This window comes from Electrophorus electricus, chromosome 1 (assembly GCF_013358815.1).
Source record: "Electrophorus electricus isolate fEleEle1 chromosome 1, fEleEle1.pri, whole genome shotgun sequence".
Classification (NCBI taxonomy): Eukaryota; Metazoa; Chordata; class Actinopteri; order Gymnotiformes; family Gymnotidae; genus Electrophorus; species Electrophorus electricus.
This window is the reverse complement of record NC_049535.1, coordinates 5,482,700-5,505,757: the sequence shown is the minus strand read 5'-3', so window position 1 is coordinate 5,505,757 and position 23,058 is coordinate 5,482,700. Positions and strand designations below refer to the sequence as shown.

At 37.2% G+C, this 23,058-nt stretch overlaps 2 protein-coding genes and 1 long non-coding RNA gene across 5 annotated transcripts; 2 read left to right on the top strand and 1 right to left on the bottom strand.

Moving 5' to 3' along the window:
* Window positions 1–1,989: 1,989 nt before the first annotated feature.
* On the top strand, window positions 1,990–11,242 carry LOC113573932 (ammonium transporter Rh type C-like). The gene is made up of 12 exons (XM_027004513.2): window positions 1,990–2,023; window positions 5,786–6,137; window positions 7,049–7,241; window positions 7,759–7,909; window positions 8,046–8,193; window positions 8,281–8,447; window positions 8,566–8,703; window positions 8,802–8,938; window positions 9,099–9,223; window positions 9,924–9,997; window positions 10,201–10,280; window positions 10,515–11,242. Exons 2-12 carry the CDS (start codon window positions 5,912–5,914, stop codon window positions 10,546–10,548), a joined length of 1,473 nt encoding a protein of 490 aa, XP_026860314.2. The 5' UTR covers window positions 1,990–2,023; window positions 5,786–5,911; the 3' UTR covers window positions 10,549–11,242.
* A 3,397-nt stretch (window positions 11,243–14,639) lies between these two features.
* LOC113573955 (ammonium transporter Rh type C-like) lies at window positions 14,640–21,832 on the top strand. The gene is made up of 11 exons (XM_035531664.1): window positions 14,640–15,520; window positions 18,482–18,674; window positions 19,019–19,169; window positions 19,307–19,454; window positions 19,636–19,802; window positions 19,921–20,058; window positions 20,148–20,284; window positions 20,476–20,594; window positions 20,704–20,777; window positions 21,056–21,129; window positions 21,525–21,832. Exons 1-11 carry the CDS (start codon window positions 15,295–15,297, stop codon window positions 21,553–21,555), a joined length of 1,458 nt encoding a protein of 485 aa, XP_035387557.1. The 5' UTR covers window positions 14,640–15,294; the 3' UTR covers window positions 21,556–21,832.
* Window positions 18,562–21,517, bottom strand: LOC113573956. Of its 3 annotated transcripts, none has more exons than XR_003410270.2 (5): window positions 21,394–21,517; window positions 19,861–20,056; window positions 19,728–19,776; window positions 18,989–19,192; window positions 18,562–18,647 (listed from the first exon to the last, which is right to left on the bottom strand). It is a non-coding gene; the product is annotated as an uncharacterized LOC113573956 (long non-coding RNA). The 3 variants fall into 3 exon arrangements; XR_004776668.1 differs by having other exon boundaries at window positions 19,728–19,772; XR_003410269.2 differs by having other exon boundaries at window positions 18,989–19,776.
* Window positions 21,833–23,058: the final 1,226 nt, after the last annotated feature.

Sequence of the window (23,058 nt, the reverse complement as noted above, 5' to 3'; positions counted from 1 at the left end):
GCACACCTTGTGGATGTAGACATCTTTAGCATAAATATATCTAATAAAATGATCAGTGAGTGTAAGTGCGAGGTGTTTCTAATAACGCGAGTGTGTGTTCTCACAATGCATTAGGACAATGTCTTTGTCATTTTGTATGAGGCAGTTCAAATAATTTCTATAAAATTTCTGCAAGATATAATGACTTTGTGTTGTTTTAGTCACGCTGCGTTTATCAGTAGATGTGCCATGGACTGATTTGCATAAATCTCTCTTGCATGTGTGCCATCATACAAGTCAATGCAATGTACTAAAACATTTCACATTCTCCGAAATGGCATCGTTGCAGCATGCAGGGCAAAGCCATCACATGCTGTGACACGTTTATGATGTCCTCGAAATCATATGATTAACTCTTGTGTTGGCTGTCACGTCAGTATTGTCCTCAGCGCCACTGTCACAATGAGCCGATAAAATCACATTTCTTTCCACCATCTCAGTCTCACCTATACATCTGTGATGGGGTTCTCCACAAGGTGTACGTTCCACACCGGTCTACTTGCCACACCAATTTCCATGATTGAATGGAATTTGTTTAAAAAATGTTTGATTACAGTTAATAGGTTGGTTATGGTTATGATCACAGGCTCAAGGGCAACTTGTGGGAGGAGGTTTAGAATATGAAAACAGGTTTACATTAAATTTCCAAGCCTCACAGTGGTGTGTGTGATGTAGTTTGTGAGGCCTGTGACAAATCTGCTAGGATGAATGAGACAGATAGTTCTCAACCTCAAAGCATTTGCAGAGCTTCCAGTTTACCTATAAACAGAGCTATATGCATGTACAGAAAGAAAAAAAACTATTATTAAATGTGCATAGTGCTGATATGCACTATGCAGAGATGTGGGGCTCAGCCAGAGAAGAAATTGTGCTCTCTGAAATCTTTACCAGATGTTTGTGAAATCAACCCAAAATGAAATCATCTGTTATTTTAGGGTCTTTGCTATACTGGTACAATTCTACTGAAACTGTACACATTTCTACTATGTTGCACAAGTAAATTTAACATGAGAATACCATATGTGTACTTAACCAGTATACCTAAATGCTCTTCTGTATGCTATATATCCTGCCTTGGTGATTGCTGCCTCTCTGTTCCTGCTGCTGTTGCTGCTTCTCTCTTGTGTGCACCATGATGCCTCCCTACTGCCTGCCTGGGCATCCCGATTACTGAAAAAAAAAAGACTTATGGCCACATAGAAAACATACAGGATCGTCTAAAAATGGAGAATGATATGAATCGACTACAAATGTGGCCTATGTACCTTTTTGCCAGTAAATGTATTTGAAGTTATTTTAATAACTATAATTATCCATTTTCTTTTTAGTTTTGGTTTATTTTTCTCTTTTCACTACAAAACCTACTTCTGGTACACACCGTTTTAAGCATAAATCTTTATATCTACTAACGCCATCTAGCTGGCTGGAAGTGATGGCCAATTTAATTTAACTTTATTCCATCTTGAACTGGTTCAGGGCTCTGATTCTTGCGTTAGCGAAAGCCAATAGTTGTTAGCATAACGTAGGGTAAAGCTGAAGTTTTACACTAGATTTATTTATTTATTTTTACACTATACAATTTATCTTATACATCATCATGAATACAACACTTCTAACCTCACAGAAACCTATCCGTAACCATTAAATCTAACAAATAGCGGGCTCACTGGACCTGTGTTTTGTGCGATGGTACGCTGGCATACCTCGCTAGCCTAGCTAACAGCCTATCGATAGGTTTCATTAATTCATGATAAGAAACATTAATGTCATTTTTTTTGTTTGGTAACCTTCGCACTTGCTTTACAACTGTGTCTTCAAAGTACACTGATACAATGCAAGTGTGAACATTACCCTTTTACTTGTTTTGTATGTCAACATCTCGTCACTCGCATGAAGTTTGAGACTCATAATTCAGGCGGAGTGGGTTAGTTTGAAATCAAGCTTGGTTGGGGCAGTTGATGCTGCCTTGCCGCTTTACGTCCTGGTGAGTGAATTTGTTTGTGGTTACATTTTACAATGGCTTTGCTCAAAGGTCGCCTAATGGGAATTTTATATTAGAAAAGATCCGGAGCTACAGCCCCAGAGCCTAGTCAGGCCTGCTGGCCTGCTGTAATTGCCAATATCTTTCAGATGGGACCGGCACTGAAAACACTGTGTACCCCTTTTCCAAAGTCTCTGACACTTTTACATAAATGAAATGTGGCAATGTTTTTGATGTGGGCTTTGGGATTAATATTTGGCCTTTTTAAATAAGGTAACGCATGCAAAATATTACACCGAGATGTTTTCTAGTTTTTGGTCAAGTTTAGGTTAACATTTTGCTTTTTTCGGGCTGGCTGGATTTGTACTTTGTACCTTGATTAAGGAACAAAGCTACAGCACTGTGTTATGTGGCTGGTTAAGGGAGTGGTCAGTTAAACTTACCCTTGTTTGACTCGTTAAAAGACAGGTGTGTGACTTATTAAAGCGACAAACAATTAGAAGAGAGTAATGTACAAGTAAATGTCAACAATGAGCTACAAAAATGTTGCCTTCGTGTGCATCATCACCGAGATTCATTGGCCAGGAGGCTTCAGATATTTGATAACTATGTTGGGTCAGCTCGGCAATATATGTACCCTATAGTTTTGTATTTTAATGTCATATTTTGTGCTACTTTAAAATGATGGAATGTTGAACGTTCTTAAGCACAGTAATTATAATATCGTTTATTGCACAAGAACCCTTAATTCATTGAATCTTGATTTGAATTGTGAAGCATAATATTCTTAGTTTTTGCTGTTTACATTGGATTCAATGGAATCCAGCAACTTCAGACAATTCTGAACAATTCACTAACCCTAACTGTCCTAGTAGTGATTAGAAGTAGGTTCCAGATATTGATTTTTTTTTTTTTCTGGCATGGCAGTTCTTTGCCTCTCCATGTGGTGATGAATGATAATGCCATGTTTTTTATTCCAAATCTTATTGAAACAGAAAATGAAATGACAGTCCAGTTTGCTTTGTTGAATTTAGAAAATTTTCTAGGGGTGCTAAAATTGTTTTGAGAATAATGAAACGTGTACTGATTAAAATAATCAGCCAGGATTGTCATGGAGGAGGGGTATGAGTGTGTCTGTAAAGTGCCAGCCAATTTTGGCATCTACATGACTGTAATGATATAGTGCTGAATGGTTGAAAGGGTGTGATGACAGGTTTAGAACTGTATAAGGAGGTGTGTTGCCATTCCCTTTCTCTGATTGGTTGTTCTAGGATTTACTGTAAAACACTGTGTATGGAGAGTTGGATAACACAATACAATAACACAAGAAAACAATACTAAATTATAAAATAATAATAAAAACACAAGCTAAGAAATCAAAGAAAATTATGAAAAATTATGTCTTGCATAAACACATGCTTTGGTTTCTGTATTGATTGTATGGGGAATCATGAGATCTCCTTTATGTCTGCTGGAATGCAATGTGCATGCAGAACACACCATGTGACCATGTGACTCCAGCAATCAGTGGAATGCTGCCTTGATAATGATCTGTGGGCTGTGTCCTGTGTCATATGCTATACTGAGCAATACTCAGAGGATGAGCCATCTTAGAATGTCACAGTGATATTCATCTCAGAAATCTGCTGATAATTGCCCACCTCAGATTGTCACACTGATGCTCAGTTTATCTCAGAAATCCACTGACATTGGCACACCTCATGTCAGTCAAAGATGAGCCTTGGGTCAGAAAGGTGATTTATCATGTGACTTAAAGCAAACAGAAGCCCATGGAACAGACAGACACACTTTTTACAGCTGTATTGAAGAAGAACCTGATGTTACGCAGTTTGAAGGTGCAGATTAGGTAACGACTCTGCAGATTGATTAGATTTTCCAAATAATCTGACACTTTTAATCAAATACCTTAAGTTTTTTCTCCCTAATTGGACGTTCTTCTCCAAATGCAGAATTAATGTTTTGTGAATTTGTATTCACTTTCCTCCTTTATGATGATGATATGCTTGTACCTAAAATATACTCAAAATATACTTGTAGCTAAAGCACACTTAGTGTTATTTATTTATTAAACTGAAAAAAAAAGTTTTACAAGGGCTATTTTGACCTGAACTGTGAAGCGCAAACAGTTTTAAACTAATACTATTATCCAAACATTAGGAATCCTTCAGTCATTTTATCTGCACTGTACATGAACTGTAACTAATTATTCTAAATGCACTCAGCTCCATTGCAAAAGAAGCAAGATTCACTGCGGTTTTGGTCTCAAGGGCAAAACAATAGCTATTCATATGCTATTATCAAGTCATGTTCATTTGAATGCTTTGATAATATCTGGAATGTACCTTTAGTAGAACCATGTGACTATTCATTGAGCTATGACGTGTGAATGCTTAAAAGGATTCTTCTGTTAGTAAGAGGAACTTTTCAATACTCTAGCTTGCTACTGAGCTCAATCTGGGGTCAGAATAGGTGGCTCTTTTGCACTAATCTGACTGTAAGACTGACTACAACATTCTGGATGTGTGTTTGGTATTTTAATTTGTTAGTCTTAAAGTATGCCACATGAGTGATGGGACACATGCATTTAATCAAGTTTCTCTCAGAAAAAAACGCATGACTAGGAAAAACTAGTCTGCAGCTCAACTGTGTATTTTAATCTGATTTATGCACCAACGTCAGTGGAGTCTTTCCAGAGTTCAGTCAGTTAGAAATGTGGTGTGTAATGTCTCGGAGGTGGTGCAGAATCTATTTGAAATGCTTTGAACATCTGCTACATTTATTCTAGAGCTGCAGCTGGAAGGGGAGTGGAACCGATGACATCTGTAGCCAACAGCTACAGATTGCCATTACTGAAAGATGTCCTTATGTTCTTGAGTCTGTAGATTGGAACAAGACAATGTCACTGGTGAAGTAAAGGTTATTTAAAGTCATAATAACATGTCATGTGCAGCCAGACACTTCCAAAACTGATATTATTCAGTGTGTCTATTTAATGGTAAAAAGTTGTTCATGCAATCTTTAGGACATGACTCATTTATCAAAACAAAGTCAAGAACTGTCAAAAATAATATTCTGTTCCTAAGCATTGCCAGATACAACAGTTTTTCTGTTTTGTAAATAAGTTATTTTGTTTTTTTTCCCCCCTTATTCTGACAAAATGCAAATTGACTAGTCTTTCTGAAGTCTACACAACTACTGAGACTTCCTAATGGTGCTAGTTAGTACTGAGTGACTTCCAGAGACCTGTTGATGCTGACCTGTTAATACTGAGTGACTTCCGCTAACCAATTTATTGGTTAATAAATTGTTAGTACTGAAGGCACAAGCAATGTTTGGGATTAAATGTCATGAAATCTTATGGGCTATGTGATCATGTAATTCAACACCACCAGTGCAACACCAAAAATTACCAAGTTAACACTGTTGTATTTTGTTCTAGGTCTTGTAAAACCTAAATACATAATTAGCACCTATGCGTCTTATCTGAGCTTGCTTTGAATGCTTAAAACACTTTGTTAAAATGGCAAAGAAATGTCTCATTTAGTTATTGTCTTTCTCATTTAATTATTGTCTTAAGAAACTTATCTTTCACATAGTACTACTCTCCTCCCCTGCATTTTTCACATTTTTACATGTATTTTATTTGTGACCATTATGCACAGTAGACATTCTAGATATTGATCAGAAAATGTGTCTGCTGAATCTCACTTTTCTTTTCTTTTTTTCTTCTCCCTTATGTCAAAGCTACACCTAAAACAGCCAAACAGGTGCCCAAATATGACACGCCTCTAAAGAATCAGCTATAAAAACCTCTGTAGTCAGCATCTTGTTCTGCAGCTAGAAGTTGCCTGTGCTTTTGTCACTGCCATAATGGGGAACTGCCAAGATATCTGCAAAACGTTCTGGTGCCGTCCTAAGAACACGAATGTCCGGATCAGCCTGCCAGCTGTCTGCTTCGTGTGGCAAATTGTCATGATCATCCTGTTTGGAGTTTTTGTGCGCTATAATCCAGAGGCTGATGCACACTGGCCTGAATTTATGCAAAAACATAATATTACAAGCAATATTGAGAATGACTTCTACTACAGATATCCAAGTGAGTATACATTTATTGTTGTCTTAATCAATAACAAAATTTGGATAAACTATATTTTTTTTATGATGAGTAAAAATAGCCTCACAGCATGCTTTTTTTTTTAAATAACCATCTGGAAACATAAAATAATAGCATTTATATTGTTGCTCATTTAAAATTAGATACTGAAGTGAGAAAAATATAAATCCAGTGAACAAACATCTGCCCAGTATGAAGTGATGAGACAGCTGTCTCTTCTGTCATATTGTACCATAGTACATATTTTTCAGAATTCAAAAATAGCAATGCACTTTTTTTGTAAATTGTACCTAGAAAATATGCATACATTTTGATTTCTTTTGATTTCTTATATTTTCCTTTATATATACCTTTTATATATATATATATATATATATATATATATATATATATATATATATATATATATATATATATATATATATATATATATTTTAATATTACTGTTTAAAATACGGTTATTTTTATTTGAAGCATTAAAAAACAGTTGTCTAAGGCTATGTAAGAGTGGTTAAAATTATTTTACTGAGGAGTTTACTGACCTCTGAGCTTTATCTAACACTTTTGTGACTTATATAAATACAAAGAAGCGTGTTGAGATTCTCAAATAACAAATTATACTGTCTCAGTCACCAAATAATCTGGTTTGGAAAGCTGACTACCCTCCATGGCTAATCTTCTTAAGGCTGTAATTGTCACTGATCTGGATCAGGAGTTCTGCAATAACAAAAAGCCTTTTATTCATTTATTGACTCATTTATTGACTCATTTTATGACTTGTAAGCCAGAAAGTTTGGGCACCACCTCAGGCCTTGAGAGTTTATTCAATACTCATGCCCTTTCACTCTCCACCTTTTCCTTCTGACTTCTCTCTCCACCTCATCATTGGGCAGGCTTCCAGGACGTGCACGTGATGATCTTCGTGGGTTTTGGTTTTCTCATGACGTTTCTGAAGCGTTACAGCTTTGGTGGGGTGGGCTTTAACTTCCTCATAGCTGCCTTTGGGGTGCAGTGGGCTCTGCTGATGCAGGGCTGGTTCCACTCACTGGACCCCACAGATGGGACCATCAAAATTGGAGTGGAAAGGTATTTTTTTGCTTAAGTTCACAAATACTCATATGCATTATTGTTGATCCCACATCTTTTTGAGAGACTACTTACACAAGTAATTAACAGTTCCAAAGTACGCTCACAGTAAAGTTCCATACAATCTAGCAATCTATACTGGTGAAATATATGAATTTTTCATAAAAGTTAGAGGCTAATTGGTCATTAAAAAATGTTCTATACCTAAGTGTATTCCACTGGAGAAGAGATACTGGAGATAGTAGACCTAACTGAACTATATGAAGATCAGTGTCCTCTAACTTCCTAAATTCATGTTTGAGTTGTCCTATGATTATACCCCATTTAAATTAATTCAGAAAAGAAGACTGATATGATTTAGACATACATCGTCTACCACATTGCAGCACTTGATCTGAAAGTACTTGTATTGAAGCTGATTTCTGTAATTGCTCTATTTGCTAAATGAATAAATGTAAATGTCAGTGTAGTAATGAAGGCACTAAGTACTTAGCATGTCCCACCTTGCTATCTCCAGTCTCATCAATGCTGACTTCTGTGTGGCTGGGTGCCTAATCGCATTTGGAGCTTGCCTGGGAAAAGTCAGTCCTGTACAGCTCATGGTGATGACACTCTTTGGCATCACTTTGTATTCAGTCGAAGAGTACATCATCCTCAACATCCTCAATGTGAGTTTCATCTAGAAGACACTTAACCTAACCTCATAGAACTGCACTGACAGTAATGGACTGTAAAATAATTTAATATACATCATGGACAAAGGTAGTAGTATTGCTGAACTGTTTTCCTGTAAATTTGAAACAGGCCAGAGATGCTGGTGGTTCCATGGTCATTCACATATTTGGAGCATATTATGGTTTGACAATATCCTGGATTCTCTACCGACCAAACTTACACCAGAGCCATCGTCTCCAAGGCTCACACTACCACACTGATGTTTTTGCCATGATTGGTAAGTTAAGGAACCTTCTCTACCTGTAGAGTTTCTTACCTCTACAACAGATCTGATTCCATAATGTACAAGCTCATCTCTTCACAGGTACACTCTTCCTCTGGATGTACTGGCCCAGTTTCAACTCTGCCATTGCATACCATGGAGATGGGCAGCACCGTGCAGCCATTAACACGTACCTGAGTCTGACGGCCAGTGTCCTCACCACCTTCGCCGTCTCCAGCCTCTCTGCCAAGAGGGGCAAGCTAGACATGGTAGAGTTCTTCACCACACAGAGTGCATGATAGTCTCTGTTACACAAACTTGACTGACTTGTTGTTCTGCTACTGAGTCTTGATAAGGTATGTGATCTGTCTTCTCTTTACAATCTAGGTTCATATCCAGAATGCCACCCTGGCTGGAGGTGTCGCCATGGGTACAGCAGCTGAGTTCATGATCACGCCCTACGGCGCACTGATCGTTGGCTTCTGCTGCGGCATCATATCTACCTTTGGATATGTGGTGTTGACTGTAAGTGCTGGGAAATGGGAGGCTGCAAAATATGTTGGTTCTCCTAAAATGTGCGCAGGTGCTGAATGTTGATTTATTATTTTTTCTTTTCCTCACAGCCTTTTATGGAGAAGTATTTGAAGATCCAGGACACCTGTGGAATCCATAATCTGCATGCCATGCCAGGTCTCCTTGGGGGAGTTGTGGGTGCTATCACAGCTGCTGCTGCAAGCACATCTATCTATGGACAGCAAGGGTGAGGGGGGCATGTTGGCTTGTCTTAAATTTCCACATTGTGAAGACTTAAGTAAATCAATATATTAACTTGCATCGGAATTTTCCGGTAACAGATATTTTTGGACTTTTTACAGTATACAGCAATCCTGAAAACATACTTCTTTTCTTTTCTTCCTCAGACTGTTAAACACCTTTGGATTTGTGGGGGAGCTTTCAAATAGGTCGCCAGGAACACAGGGAGGCTACCAGGCTGCTGGTATTTGTGTAGCTCTTGCCTTTGGAATTGTTGGTGGAATATTAGTGGGTAGGTAATCCCTCAGTGCAGAGTAAACTAATAACATGAAAAGGTCCAGTCGCTTCTGTATATGTATCAGACTTTCAAGTGGAAAGTGACATTCACCTGCAGTTATGAATAAACAAATGGGCATAGAATATAGCACTAAGGAATCAAATTTTGCTGGCTTGACGGGTTTTTCCAGGTTCTTTATAAGCCTTCTCCCTCATGTTGTCACATGTCATAGTTAAGTCATTTGTGAAAGATGTTACTGAATATTAACTACCTGTGTGTCTTCACTCTCCGCCCCATCCACTGCAATGAAAATGAATTCCTGATGAAAGACCAAATGGTAGCTGCAGTAGCCTTGCTAATAAAAATGCCAATACACAACTGAGCAGATATATTTGTCAATTTATTGGTACAGTAATGTTTCCAACAGTTTGTGCCAACATCCAGTGATTGTATGAGGAGGTTTATTTTACTTTCCTGATCAGTTTTTTAATCACCATAGCTAGAATCCCAACGCTTCCCACTCTTTGCACCCTTTTGGAATAATCATCTTTAGTTGGTTGCTTGCTCCTTTAGGACATGCGGTGTGACTACACCATGTCTGGTCTGATGTCTGATCTCAGCTTTCTAGAGTGGTTTCTAATAACAACTGATGAAAGTAAAGATTTGCTGTTCCAAAACCTTTTTGTTTAAGAGGTTGTAATTTTAATATTTGTAGGTTGTATCCTGAGGTTGCCGATCTGGGCGGATCCAGCAGATGACAACTGCTTTGATGATGAAGTATACTGGGAGGTGAGCAAAGGCAAAACCCTTTTGTCAGTTTTCTTACCACTAAAATGAGCCATTTGACGTGCATTGTTACAAATCATATAATCATCTATTGCATAGCAGAGTCTTTGTGGCACTGGTCTTAATTATTGTTATATGTACAAATTGATCGAATTATGTATTAGGAAATCTTGACAGAAATAAATTCTTAAAATGTTTCTGTGCAGCTGCCTGAGGATGAAGAAAGCATCCCTCCAATTCTGGAATACAACAACCACATGATTACCAAGAACCCTGAAACATGCATGTAAGAATCAGACATGTCTATCCTAACAGTGTGTGATTGTGTAACATGCTGTAACCTTTTATCCTTTAATAATTCATCAAAACTGGAAAAATGGACTACCTGAAAGCTTTGTACCAAATGAAAACATGTTTTGTATTTAGAATTATATATTTTGTGTATATACTTTCATCAATGTTTGTTTGTATTCTTAGCAGATCAACTATAAGATTTTCTCTTATTTGATTTTTTTTTTAGGTCTGAGTCAAACTTCTCTGTAGAACAGTGCTAGTAGGTTGCTATGACTACAAGATGACCATAGTTAATGTGAACCAGATAATGTCTGCTGCCATCCCTTGAGTGAAGCTTCAGGATGTCCAAGAAAAAGGTCACAGCGAGTACAACCAGTGTGTGCTAAAAAACCTAAGATGAAGCACAGCAGCACTTTGTTTGATTAACTTTGTACTTAGATATACAAATATTGTCACTTAGTGGATATAAACAATGCTTTTGTTGACCTATAAAAACTAAAATCTTTGTAAATTAACTGGTTTCACATGTGTAATATAGTTCACTTAAAGTGATAGCAATATAAAAAAAATCATTGTTCTTGTGAACTGTAAAAACAAAAAAACACATCCATGATGATAAAAATATTGTTTTGTCTGTTGGTTAAAATGTCTAGAACAAAATGGCATAGATTTGTTTCAGGCTCCTTAAGCCTACTGACTAAAGTGAGATCTGTATCGTTTCATCTCTCCAGAGTAAGGCTCCATCATAACGTGCTAACAGTCATATCTGTGCCTAAAGGTACAATCTGTTGTTAAGCTCATTACCAATAGTATACATTTTTAAGTTTTGAGAATGTCACAAATTTTATTGAATGTATTTATCTGCTGACAAAGAAATGTTTTAATGACTATAACGTTTATTCATTTATTAAATTGTAAATTTCTTGCACTAATAAATTTGAATTTTCAAAACTGTATGATGAGTGTGTTTGACCATTTATGGTTGAAAATGTTAACTTCCTGGACATAACCTGAATCAGACTTCCAGCAACCTTGTCTAATGTGCCTTTTAAAGTATCTGACGCTGTTTGGTGGGGACTTTTCTAAGGATTGTATAGAATTGACATTAAATACTAATGACTTGGCCTAATGTCATATTGGCAGACACTTCATCAGGTTACATCAGCTGACGACAAATAGTCAATTAGTCGAACGTCAAATAGACAATTACTAAAAGGTGAAACTGGAGATACGTTTGCTCCTAAAACAATAGCATCCAATAATAACAAACTGGCATCATATGTAATACTAATCAAGTGGCATATGGAAAGTAGGTCAGTAAGAGAGCTGACCTTATCAAATCATCAAATCTTTTAATGACTATAAAGTTTATTAATTTATGACTTTAGTTAATACTAACACAAAAAAATGATAATCTAAAAAAACTGATGTGGGAGACTGAGAAGTAATTTAACTCCAGTAGAACCATTGTAGGATTATTTAGCTCAAGCTGTAGAGAAGGTACTTTTGGTGTCAGGCTGGTCCTTACTGGACATCCCTTGAGCTCAGCTTCTGTGTTATAATTCCGGTGCATTATGTTAGATTCTAGGAGTTCATTAAACTCCTGAATCAAAAGGTACATAGATGTAAATATAAAATATACTGGACATTCATTGCCATATCTCAAAAAGTGGTATGGGCAGACGTTTGTGGGGTGCACTGAGAGTTGTGCAACACAAAGTTCATAGAGTGATGATAATATATTGAATGTACCCGTCACCTTATGTAAACTAGAACATGGTATGCTCAGCATTCTCAGCTTGCAGCTGGAATACACTTTGATTATGCATAAGCGAACGTGTCACATATAACTGAGTGAAAAAAAACAAAACTTTTATTCACTTGAGTATTAAATACAAATATCAATATTGAATAGAACTTTACCTGGGTGTCTTCACACTCCACCCAATCAACTTCTGTGAAAATGAGTTCATGGTGGCAGACGAAAGAATGGCTGCAATGGGTCATGATCTACATCTTAGGCTTCTATAGGTTCTTCCATGGACGCTTGCAGAAGTAGTTTTGTGATTTAAATGTATGATCAGAGAACTATTTTCTTACTAATTTAACCGCTCGCATTTTCACAGTACTCATTTTTAAATTTGATCTTTTTAAAATTCAGTATTGTAAATAATATTTTAGTTGATGTATCAGTGATGGTCCTGATGGATCAATACACTTCACTGAAGATGAACCAGTTTGCCCAGGCTTGGTCCAATGCACCCTCCTTATTCATCTCAGGGTAGTGCTGAGTCTTCCCATTACATACAGTTGTTTACATGTTACCTCTGGAATCTTTTTAACTACCCAAGCAAATTCTAAGCTCTGTGTCTGTGTCTCTGTGGGCAAAGATGAATTGTTACCCTTCTAGTTTAGATGGTGTTTACTCTTCTATTGAGCATCTCCAAGAATGTAGGGTGTGGTGTTACTTCTTGTCTTGTTTGTATAGCTCTGCACTCTAGTTTTAACATGACACAAAAGAGTATCGGTCAAACAATAACTTAGTACCTTCGTTTTTTTTTTTTTTTGGTTTACATGTCAAGTTGCCTGGAGATGGTGAACTATTTGCAATGTTTTGACAGAACACAGGAATAAAACATGATCCCCTTTAAGTCACTTGAGTCAGTTATATAGTATCGGTCTGCACTGTTAAGTCACACTAGGATATGACAGGGCTGTTGCAGGCTTTTCTTTTTCCTTTGGACAGTTTGGTTCTAAATTAGAAAGGTATCGGTGAATGTTGTTAATAAACAACACTGCCATTTTATGCAATTTACAGACTTCTACCAAAATAGATTTCTATGGACCTTAATGGCCAATATGGTCTTCTATGAAAACGTCTTAATATGATTTAGGTGAAAATAAGACAAAGGAAGATTAACTAATATTAATATTAATTAATGTTAATATTTTATCAAGCATTCAATCCTGGTAGGTCAAGAGTTTACAGATGATGCAGGTTGATCTTCTTTCTCTCTTTTTCTTTTTAAAGTACAGACCTGGAACACAGCCATCTTTTAAAAGTTCATGGGAAGGGCATGCTCTGACATGAATACGCATGGCACCACATACGTAGTAGAACTGTAGTTGTACACTAACTAACTGACCGAGTTATTAACAGTGGAAATCTTCCAGACATCCATTTATTTGAAATTGCTTTAGGGGCTGTTGCCAGCTCCATGGAGAAGATTAAAGTAAATAAAATGGTACAATAGATTTATGGAGGACAAAATATGTCCTCTGATCATGTCCACGTTTGGGACATTCATGTCCCGCTGTGCTTCATTTCCTCATACAGCAGAAGATGCCATGCACCAGAGAGGCAAAACCTGTTATAAATACACAGACTTTGATTTTGCTTAGATAAACACCTCATGTGTGTTATCTTGCTAAAACTCTTCTGAAAGTTTTTCAAAAGTGATACACCCAATCTGGTGGCAATAAAGAGATCAGGATTAATCTTGTCTAGATGATTTGAAAAATTAGCCTTCCCACATTTACCTGGAGACAACGCATTTAGCAAGCTGATACTGGAGAATAACATCTAAGCTTGCTGTGCAACATTATGACTACAGTGACTTCTGGCAAAACATAAATGTATAATCCTTTTCCTTTTTTTTTTTTTACCACTGTTTGTTCATATGAGTTCAGAACAACAATGAAATTTAAATTCACCCTGTCAGTCAAGCAACCATCCCATCAGTCAAACATACTGGGAGGGGAGCCATTCAGATTGTTTCTTTCTTTTTGCCGACAGTTTCTGTAAACCTGCGTCATAGACTGACCCTAAGGCACTGAGTCTTTACAAAACAGTTGGTAGTAATTATTAACGTGTCCACACTGGAGGAAAGTGTACAGATACTTCTGTTTGGTTGATGAGCCCCAAAACCATTTATTTAAATAACATTTACTGTAGCTCACACAGGTTTTTGACTTTGCAGACAATAGAGATTTGATGTTTAATTTAAACTACATGCTATATACCAACTAGTTGACTGATAGGTACACTTGAAAAAAAAATACCATTCCATTTTTTGGGTTTAATACTTCAAGCTTGTGCATTGTATATTGTAGATGTCTAGAGCATAAAATGTATGTATGCATGTAAATACAGATAAAAATTGCAGTGCAGAACAGAACAGGGCATACTTTGCTTGCACAGTGCATGAAGGACACACACACTTTCTCTCCCTCTCATACACACACACACGCACACACACACACACGCACACACACACACACACACACACATATATGTGTGTGTGTGTGCGTGTGTGTGTGTGTGCGCGTGTGTGTGTGTGCGTGTGTGTGTGTGTGTGTGTGTGTGTGCAAAATATTTTCAGTTGTGTATAACATAAACAATTATTGTGTCAGAACAAGCACCAGTTAATTTGTTAATTTGACTTTACTTATTTGAAAAGAAAGGTTAGCAAGGTGACTTTATGTAACTCTCTCACAAATTAATTGGTTGCTCAGTTCAACAAAGAAACAAATCTTATCACTTTCAGCTCTACTTGTTTCATTAAAAAGCAACCATCACTCATTGTGAACATATTATTCTAGTGACTGCACTCATAGAATTTGGAATATAGAGTCAGTTCAGACAACATGAGTAGTCAATATTTATAGATAGATTATTAGGCTTTTTAAAAATGTGGGCTATGTGTAGTCTTGAATTAAATTGCAGTGCCAGTGGTTATCACCACTGGAATTTCTTTTTAGTCTATACTTGATCTGGTCCTAATCTAGTTTTATTCTGCGCACGGTAAGAAAAACTGTAATATCTTAATCTGTGTTCTGCCGATGGGTTTTTATCAGGTATTGGAGGAGTTACTAATAGCAATCAGCATCATTCCTGGCATGACACACCTCTAACTCATTATCTATAAATACCTCCACAGTCAACTGCTGCAATTACAAGGTCCTAATAGAAGGTGCCCTCACGTTGGTCATCGCTAACAACCAAAATGGGGAACTGCCAGGATAGCTGCAAAAATTTCTGGTGCGGTCCTAAAAACACCAATGTCCGGATCAGCCTGCCAGCTATCTGCTTCATATGGCAAATTGCCATGATCGCCCTGTTTGCAATCTTTGTGCGCTATGATCCAGAGGCTGATGCACACTGGACTGAATATATGCATCAAAATAATATTACAAGCAATATTGAGAATGACTTCTACTACAGATATCCAAGTGAGTATGCATGCATTGGTTAATTAAGAATAATTGTGTTGGTCATATATATATATATATATATATATATATATATATATATATATATATATATATATATATATATATAGTTATAGTAAAAATATTCTTTAGATTATTCTTTTTATTATTTACATGTTGCCCATTGGACAAATTATCGGTAACCATGGTCTTTTATTGTTATGTATATAACTTTCAATCATATATAACTGTCAATTCTACTGTCATTCCAAATAATATGTCTGCTACCACTTCCCTGATATATGTGTTTAGCATATGCATCTCTGATCTCAAACTCTGGATGAATATAATATAATATAATATAATATAATATAATATAATATAATATAATATAATATAATATAAACACATGTCTATGTTGATATTTACATTCTACAGTCTGCATAGTGCCACCCTCCTGTCCTGCCTCCTGTTTTTTTTGTTTGCTTGTTTGTTTGTTTGTTTGTTTGTTTGTTTGTTTGTTTTTAAATCCAAAATATCTTCACCCTAGTTAAACCCACTCAAGTGGTTAGAAACCTTGGCATCCCTCGAGTCTACATTCTCTCGAGTCCCGTATCTCACCTCTCACTAAATATGTTTTCTTTCATTTCCACAATATTGCCTGCCTTCATATTTTTTCTGAATATTAATGAGTGCGTTTACATGCATTTAACAATCCGATAACTGCATAAAATCAGATTTTGTTAGTAATCCGATCAAGGCGTTTGCATGCCCTTGAGTGTTCAGATAATCGGACTCAGTCAGGCAAAAATCGGATTTCTAGTTTGCCACCAGCCAATAATCTCACACAATGGTGTGACGTAAACTTATAACTTCCTGCCGCTGCTCTTTGTAAACATGCGCTCAAATTCGTTTTTTCTCCCCATCTTTTTATATGGATACTAATGGCAATGCTCGAGTATGTACTGCGTTTTAGAGACTCCCCAAAAGTGTTTGATAAACATTTCACGGGTGCAGCATTTAATTCTGCTAGTCGCTTCCGAGACAGCGCCGGTTACGTTTGCGAGCATGCGCAGACTGAGAAATCCCAAAGAATTTAGGAGTAGAAGAGAAAAAGAAGATTATGAGTATACATGCGCGGAGAAACCAAATTACTGAGCTAATATCCGACTCTCGTCGTCGGATTCCTTAATCTTATTTCTAGCCCATAATCCGATCTATGAAATCGGAGTATGCGCTTTACATGACCACTTGAATTATCATATAACTGGAGAAATCCGATTATGGTCAGTGATGCTAAAACCATAGTGAATGCCTTCATCAGCTCCTGTACTATTGTAATTCCCTCTTTATAGGTCTTCCTGGTTAAATATCTGACAGATTTCAATATCTTCAAAACCCTGCTGCTAGAGTACTCGCACACAAAAAGATATCTGCTCATATTGTTCTTCGTCATTTACACATTTACGTGTCTCATTCCCTCATATTAAATATAAAATACTCGTTGGCCCCTTCAAAGTTCTGCATGGTGTTGAACTACTTCAGTTTTACAACCCTTCTCACACTCTTAGATCTTCTAACAGTAATCTCATTGTACCTCATACTAGGCATTCTTCTGTAGGTGACAGGGAATTAAGTGCTGCAGCACTGAAACTGCCCTTCCTCAGTCTTTTCTGGACTTCTCTTCTTTTGCATCTTTCAAATGTCTGTTAAAGACTTAAATTTTCATTCAACACTAATATACTTTCTCACTTTTTTTGTTCCTTTCACTCCTATGAGTTCTTGATGCGACGTTGGGTATGAGAAAGACTTTATATCAATGTAATAAATAAATATTTTCTCTGACCAATTTACTAGTTATAAGGTCCCTGTCATGGAAAACGAAAATCTGCTCACTTGAAATTAAGAATTTTGAAGTAAATATGTAAATATTTTTGAAGTTTAAAAGCACACCATTCACTTCCCCAGTACTGACAGTCCATATAAAGAATCTAAGTGTAAAAACACTCAGTTCTGAAATCACTCTTTCTCTGATGTCTGAGAACAAATTTAGTTACATTTCTGCCTTTTCAGCCTATAGCAGTTTAGCTTCACCTACTTAGATCGCAGTTCTCCGTGAATCATCTCTTGAGTGTTTTTGAATGAGGCACAATACAGGGAAGCCAATCAGAGCCAATTAGTGTTCATTTAGTCTTAAATGTGCAGTAACAGAAACAGCATGTTTAATTGTAAGGGGTAAATAAAGGTTGGAAAATGGTCGCGTAAAGATGAATTCTGACTGGTTTTGGAATTTACAAATAAAGGAAAAGGAAAATAAAGAAAATGTAGGATATGGGCCTTTAATGCTGAATTTCTGAAATTTTCTCTTTGTTCTCTTTGAAAATGTATTGTGTAATAATGTAAGTTTCTGCTCTAAAACAGTGTAAAGTAATGTAACATTCTTCCAGTTATTCTCCTTGATGTACTCTTTTAGGCTCTGAGAGTATTTTTCATATATGTTTCATATATGGATAATCTGAATTTAGTCCATTTAAATATACTTCTTGTATCTAGGAATATGCTTGGGTTTTACCTTAGTGCTTGATCTTAACCTTAGTCTTAGATTAGCAAATTTTAATTTCCTAAACGGGCAATGGTGGCTCAGTGGTTAAAGTACTTGACTAGTAATCAGACGTTTGCCAGTTCAAGTTGCCACTGTTGGGCTCCTAAGCAACCCACAGTTGCTCAAAACTGTACTCAGTCATGAATGTAAGTTGTTTTGGATAAAAGAGTTAGGTAAATGTAAGATTATATTTTATTCTCATAAAACCTATGTATGAAAATAAAGTTTAGAGTCATTATAACAATTATTACATTTGTAACTGTTCTTATAGGCATATTTGTCTACTTTTGTTATTGAGAAAAGTCTGTGTACAAGCTATGTTATGTATATAGCATTGATTTTTCTTAAACACATTCTGCCTCTGCCCCTTCATTGGGCAGGCTTCCAGGACGTGCACGTGATGATCTTCATGGGTTTCGGCCTCCTCTTTACCTTCCTGAAACGCTACAGCTTTGGCGGGGTGGGCTTTAACTTCCTCATCTCTGCCTTTGGCCTGCAGTGGGCTCTGCTGATGCAGGGCTGGTTCCACTCACTGGATTCCACAGACTGGACCATCAAAATCGGAATGAAAAGGTACGAAATAGGGTTTATGAGAATGCAAATGTAAACTGAAACCCCTGCTTGTTCATGGCTATACAACACTTGAGAAAACAAATCTAACTGATTATATGGGCCTTGTACTCAGAAAACTGCAAGATATACTAAAGTTTAGTCACTGGAGGATATGATAGAATAATTCATAATTCAAGATGCCATGTAGTTTATGGTTCAAGTTTTGCTCATTTCACAGATTCCATACAGAGCCTGAATAGCTGGCTAGTGAGATCTAGATGAACAGGACATGAACTCAACTGCTACCAAATTACAGTTCTGTAGGTCTTACTTACTCTCTATAATTAGGATTATTCAATTTCCAGTCTCATCAATGCTGACTTCTGTGTGGCTGGGTGCCTAATCGCATTTGGAGCTTGCCTGGGAAAAGTCAGTCCTATACAGCTCATGGTGATGACACTGTGTGGCGTCAGTTTGTTTGCAGTGGAAGAGTACGTCATCCTCAACCTCATTCATGTAGGTGCAGCTGATCAACCACTCTAACATTGCAATGAGAGTAATTTGTTATTGTATGATAGAAAATAACAAGTTATTTGCTGATATCTCCTCTAGAGATGTCCAGTGCTAATTCTGTTTGTCTGTCACTTGTACAGGCTAAAGACACTGGTGGCTCCATGGTCATCCACACATTTGGAGGATATTATGGTCTGACAATATCATGGATTCTCTATCGCCCAAATTTACATCAGAGCAAACGTCTGCGAGGTTCCTCTTACCACTCGGATGTCTTTGCCATGATTGGTGAGTTACAGAAGTCTATAAAAAGTGTTGCAACAACAAATTCACAATAAGATTGTAACAGAGTTTAAAATAAAACACCCAGACTCTGAAGATGATCTTAATGCTATAATGTATTTGAGAACACAATACCTGCTAAAAAAAATGTGTTGAAATTGAATAAACACCACCATTCTCTTCACAGGTACACTCTTCCTCTGGGTTCACTGGCCCAGTTTCAACTCTGCCATTGGGAACCATGGAGATGGGCAGCACCGTGCAGTTATTAACACGTACCTGAGTCTGGCGGCCAGTGTCCTCACCACCTTTGCCGTCTCCAGCCTCTCTGCCAAGAGGGGCAAGCTAAGCATGGTAGAGTTCTTCACCACACAGAGTGCATGATAGTCTCTGTTGCACAAAGTTGACTTACCTGTTGTTCTGCTACTGAGTCTTGATAAGGTATGTGATCTGTCTTCTGTCTGCAATCTAGGTTCATATCCAGAATGCCACCCTGGCTGGAGGTGTCGCCATGGGTACAGCGGCTGAGATCATGGTCTCGCCCTACAGTGCACTGGTCGTTGGCGTCTGCAGTGGCATCATATCTACCTTTGGATTTGTGGTGTTGACTGTAAGTGATGAAACAATAAAGGTTGCTTCAGACTCTCATGCCAAATGTGGATTTTTTGGTGTTAAAATGCTTGTTATACATCCTCATAGCCTTTCATGGAGAAGCATATGAAGATCCAGGACACCTGTGGAATCCATAATCTGCATGCCATGCCAGGTGTCCTTGGAGGAGCTGTGGGTGCTGTCACAGCTGCCTTTGCAAGCACATCTGTCTACGGACAGGAAGGGTGGGCAAGCTTACTAACTTCTCTTATGCACTTATTTCTCTTGCTCTTCTTTTTGGGGAGGGTGTCAACTCATTTTACACCACAGTGATTAAAAATGTATATTTTGTTGCTGATGCAGCCATATGGTTTTTGAAAGGTGTAGATGCATGTGGGTTTATGCAAATATCTCTTTTATTTTGATATTGTGGCAGGTTGATGCACGCAATCATGCATGGATTTGTGGATAGGACAATGGGCATGCAGGCAGCCCATCAAGCAGCTGGATTGTGCATTGCTATCATTTCCGGAATTGGAGGCGGAGCCGTAGTGGGTGTGTGTGTGAGATATATTTATGTAGCTCAATTGAACTCTTTATTCAAAACGTATTTTACAAAACACAGAGGCACGGAGTTTAAAACAGGGTTACCTTTTTTCTCTAGGTTGTATTCTGAGGCTACCTTGCTGGGGAGACCCAGAGGATGAAAACTGCTTTGATGATGAAGTTTACTGGGAGGTGACTGCGACTAAAGTGCATATACTCGCCACCAGGCTGTGCTGTTGGACCCCAATGCTAATTATTAATAAATTGTGTAGACGCTCTGTACTGTGTCAATGTGAAGGGAAAATCCGCTCCCAAACACGTTTCACAGAAAGGATGTTATTACACATGCATATAGGATAAGGATAAGCAAACTAAATCAATTATATGTGAGTTTCACTTGTACGTAGTTTGAAATCCAGTTTTAACTTTGAGATAACACTTTATTTATTTATGTATTTTTTTTTACGAAGCTGCCTGAAGATGAGGAGAGCGTTCCCCCAGTTAATCAGTACAACGACCAGAAAGCCGACAAACAGACTGATGTGTAAGTGTAATGTTTTCATGGAAAATGTCATAAATGTTCTCTCGTGAATTTAGTTAATTTGTTATAACTCGCTAAATTAGCCAGATATTACGTGTCAGTAAATTATGTACAACAGTTCCTCCAAACTGAAAAAAAAATTATTTTAATACATATGTAGTATATGCGGTTCCAAATATATAATAAAACGATTACAAGCTTTCAATTATTGGCGGCAAAGCTGTGTAACGTGGAACCTTTAAACCAATGCACTAGATCATTGCTTACCTGGAATTGTGATTTCACTCACTTGGAGACCGCTTGTCGTGTTTACATATTTGTCTTTCTATCTGCATGTTTGTTTGCCGTCTGTGATTATACGGATTATAGCATTATGCTCTTCTGATATTTCTCTGTAGGAACGAGTCCACACTCTCAGTTGAAAACTGACCGCGCAATGCCTCCAATGATATAGGCACTGATGAAACACGTCACGGGATGTTCCCAAAGGGGTCAGCGGTGAAGGATTCAGAGCAAAGCCAGTGCCGTTTGTCGAAGACGATTAAAATGAACTGCAGCAGCATTTAATTTAGATTGATTGAATATACCGGAATTCATATTCAATAAATCTAAAGAGATTTTGAATATGTCCAAATATCTAACCTACATAGTTTTCAGTCCTGTTGCTTAATTATACACACTGCGATTAATTAAACGCATAAATGAAGTAAATGTGTCTTTTTTGAGTTGGCCTTTTATATTGAACACTTGTGACCTGGCATTTGGTACCTATTATTCATTCTAGAGTCCTGTAACCTATGTTTTTCGTTTTATACATTCACGTGATATTCTCTCAGCGTGAGCAAGGAGAGCGTTACAATATCAGTTTTTTAATGTAATAAGTAATGTAATAATGCGCACCTAGTCATTCAGAGAAAAACATTTTAAAAGCAGTACATTCGTTTTCTCTTTATCAGTTTCATATATCGAGTTCTTATTCAGATTTCGTTGGACATTCTGTGACCTTGTCGACAGTGTCAATCACTGTTATATATTACGTAACTATGCTACAGATCAGTGGTGCTAACTGACGAAGTTCCTGCATGATTGTTTATCGATTATTAAAACATAAAGGCGTAAACAGGCGTGCCATGAGCTGGATTTGTAGTTAATGCAGCAACTAAGATTACGATGCACTGGACAACAATAAAAGAAAAGGAGAGCCCTACAATTTTCGCAGAAAAGAATAGTGATGGTGTGTATTAGGCCCAAGTATTTTCTTTTTGGCCCCAGTCCCCCAGAGGGTTTGAACAATGGAGTGTTGTTAAAGAGGTCACCTTATTGTTTTGCCCTTAAGACAGCTGTTCAGCCCCTGAGGAGACTCCCAAACCGTTTGTTTAGCCTACTGCACATACATGGTGAGGTCAAGGAGCAAATGCATCAACCACACTGGTCAGTTTTTTTTTTAATGTGTTTTGCAGGTGGTTTTCTGATGTGTTTTAAGCTGATATGTATTGCCCAAGTTTTTTGTTGTTGTTGTTGTTTAATTAAGAATGACCTGCAGTGATTGTTGATGTTATTTTACCAGAACACTGTTATAATTGTGTGGTATGGTATGTTGTGGCATATCATGGTGTGATGTATTGTGTGAATGGCTGTTGCACAAGTTCAGCTCATGCAAGTTTCCAGAACATCCTTGAACTTTTATAGTGTGACTAAAGGTAGGTGGCAGTTCAAAAAAATTAGTAAGTATATTTTTAAAAATAAAGGTTTTAAGATATAAAGTTCTACACTCTAATACTGCTCTAGACAATGTTGGTCTGTATGACTAGGAGATACAGTACAAAATTGAGTCAAATATATTATTTTATATAAAATAAATTTAGAAAGTTGTAGAACCTTCTTTATCAAATCTCTTGGGGATATGTTAGAGGATGCATGTTGGTTACCCTC

What these genes read in the sequence shown, in the direction of transcription:
- LOC113573932 (XM_027004513.2), top strand. Translation starts at nt 5,912, where the DNA reads ATGGGGAACTGCCAAGATATCTGCAAAACGTTCTGGTGCCGTCCTAAG. An exon ending in TCTATCTATGGACAGCAAGG is followed by an intron (nt 8,939 to 9,098) that starts GTGAGGGGGGCA and finishes TTTCTTCCTCAG; the next exon opens with ACTGTTAAACACCTTTGGAT. An exon ending in ATGATGAAGTATACTGGGAG is followed by an intron (nt 9,998 to 10,200) that starts GTGAGCAAAGGC and finishes GTTTCTGTGCAG; the next exon opens with CTGCCTGAGGATGAAGAAAG.
- LOC113573955 (XM_035531664.1), top strand. Translation starts at nt 15,295, where the DNA reads ATGGGGAACTGCCAGGATAGCTGCAAAAATTTCTGGTGCGGTCCTAAA. An exon ending in CTTCTACTACAGATATCCAA is followed by an intron (nt 15,521 to 18,481) that starts GTGAGTATGCAT and finishes TTCATTGGGCAG; the next exon opens with GCTTCCAGGACGTGCACGTG. An exon ending in GCCGACAAACAGACTGATGT is followed by an intron (nt 21,130 to 21,524) that starts GTAAGTGTAATG and finishes ATTTCTCTGTAG; the next exon opens with GAACGAGTCCACACTCTCAG.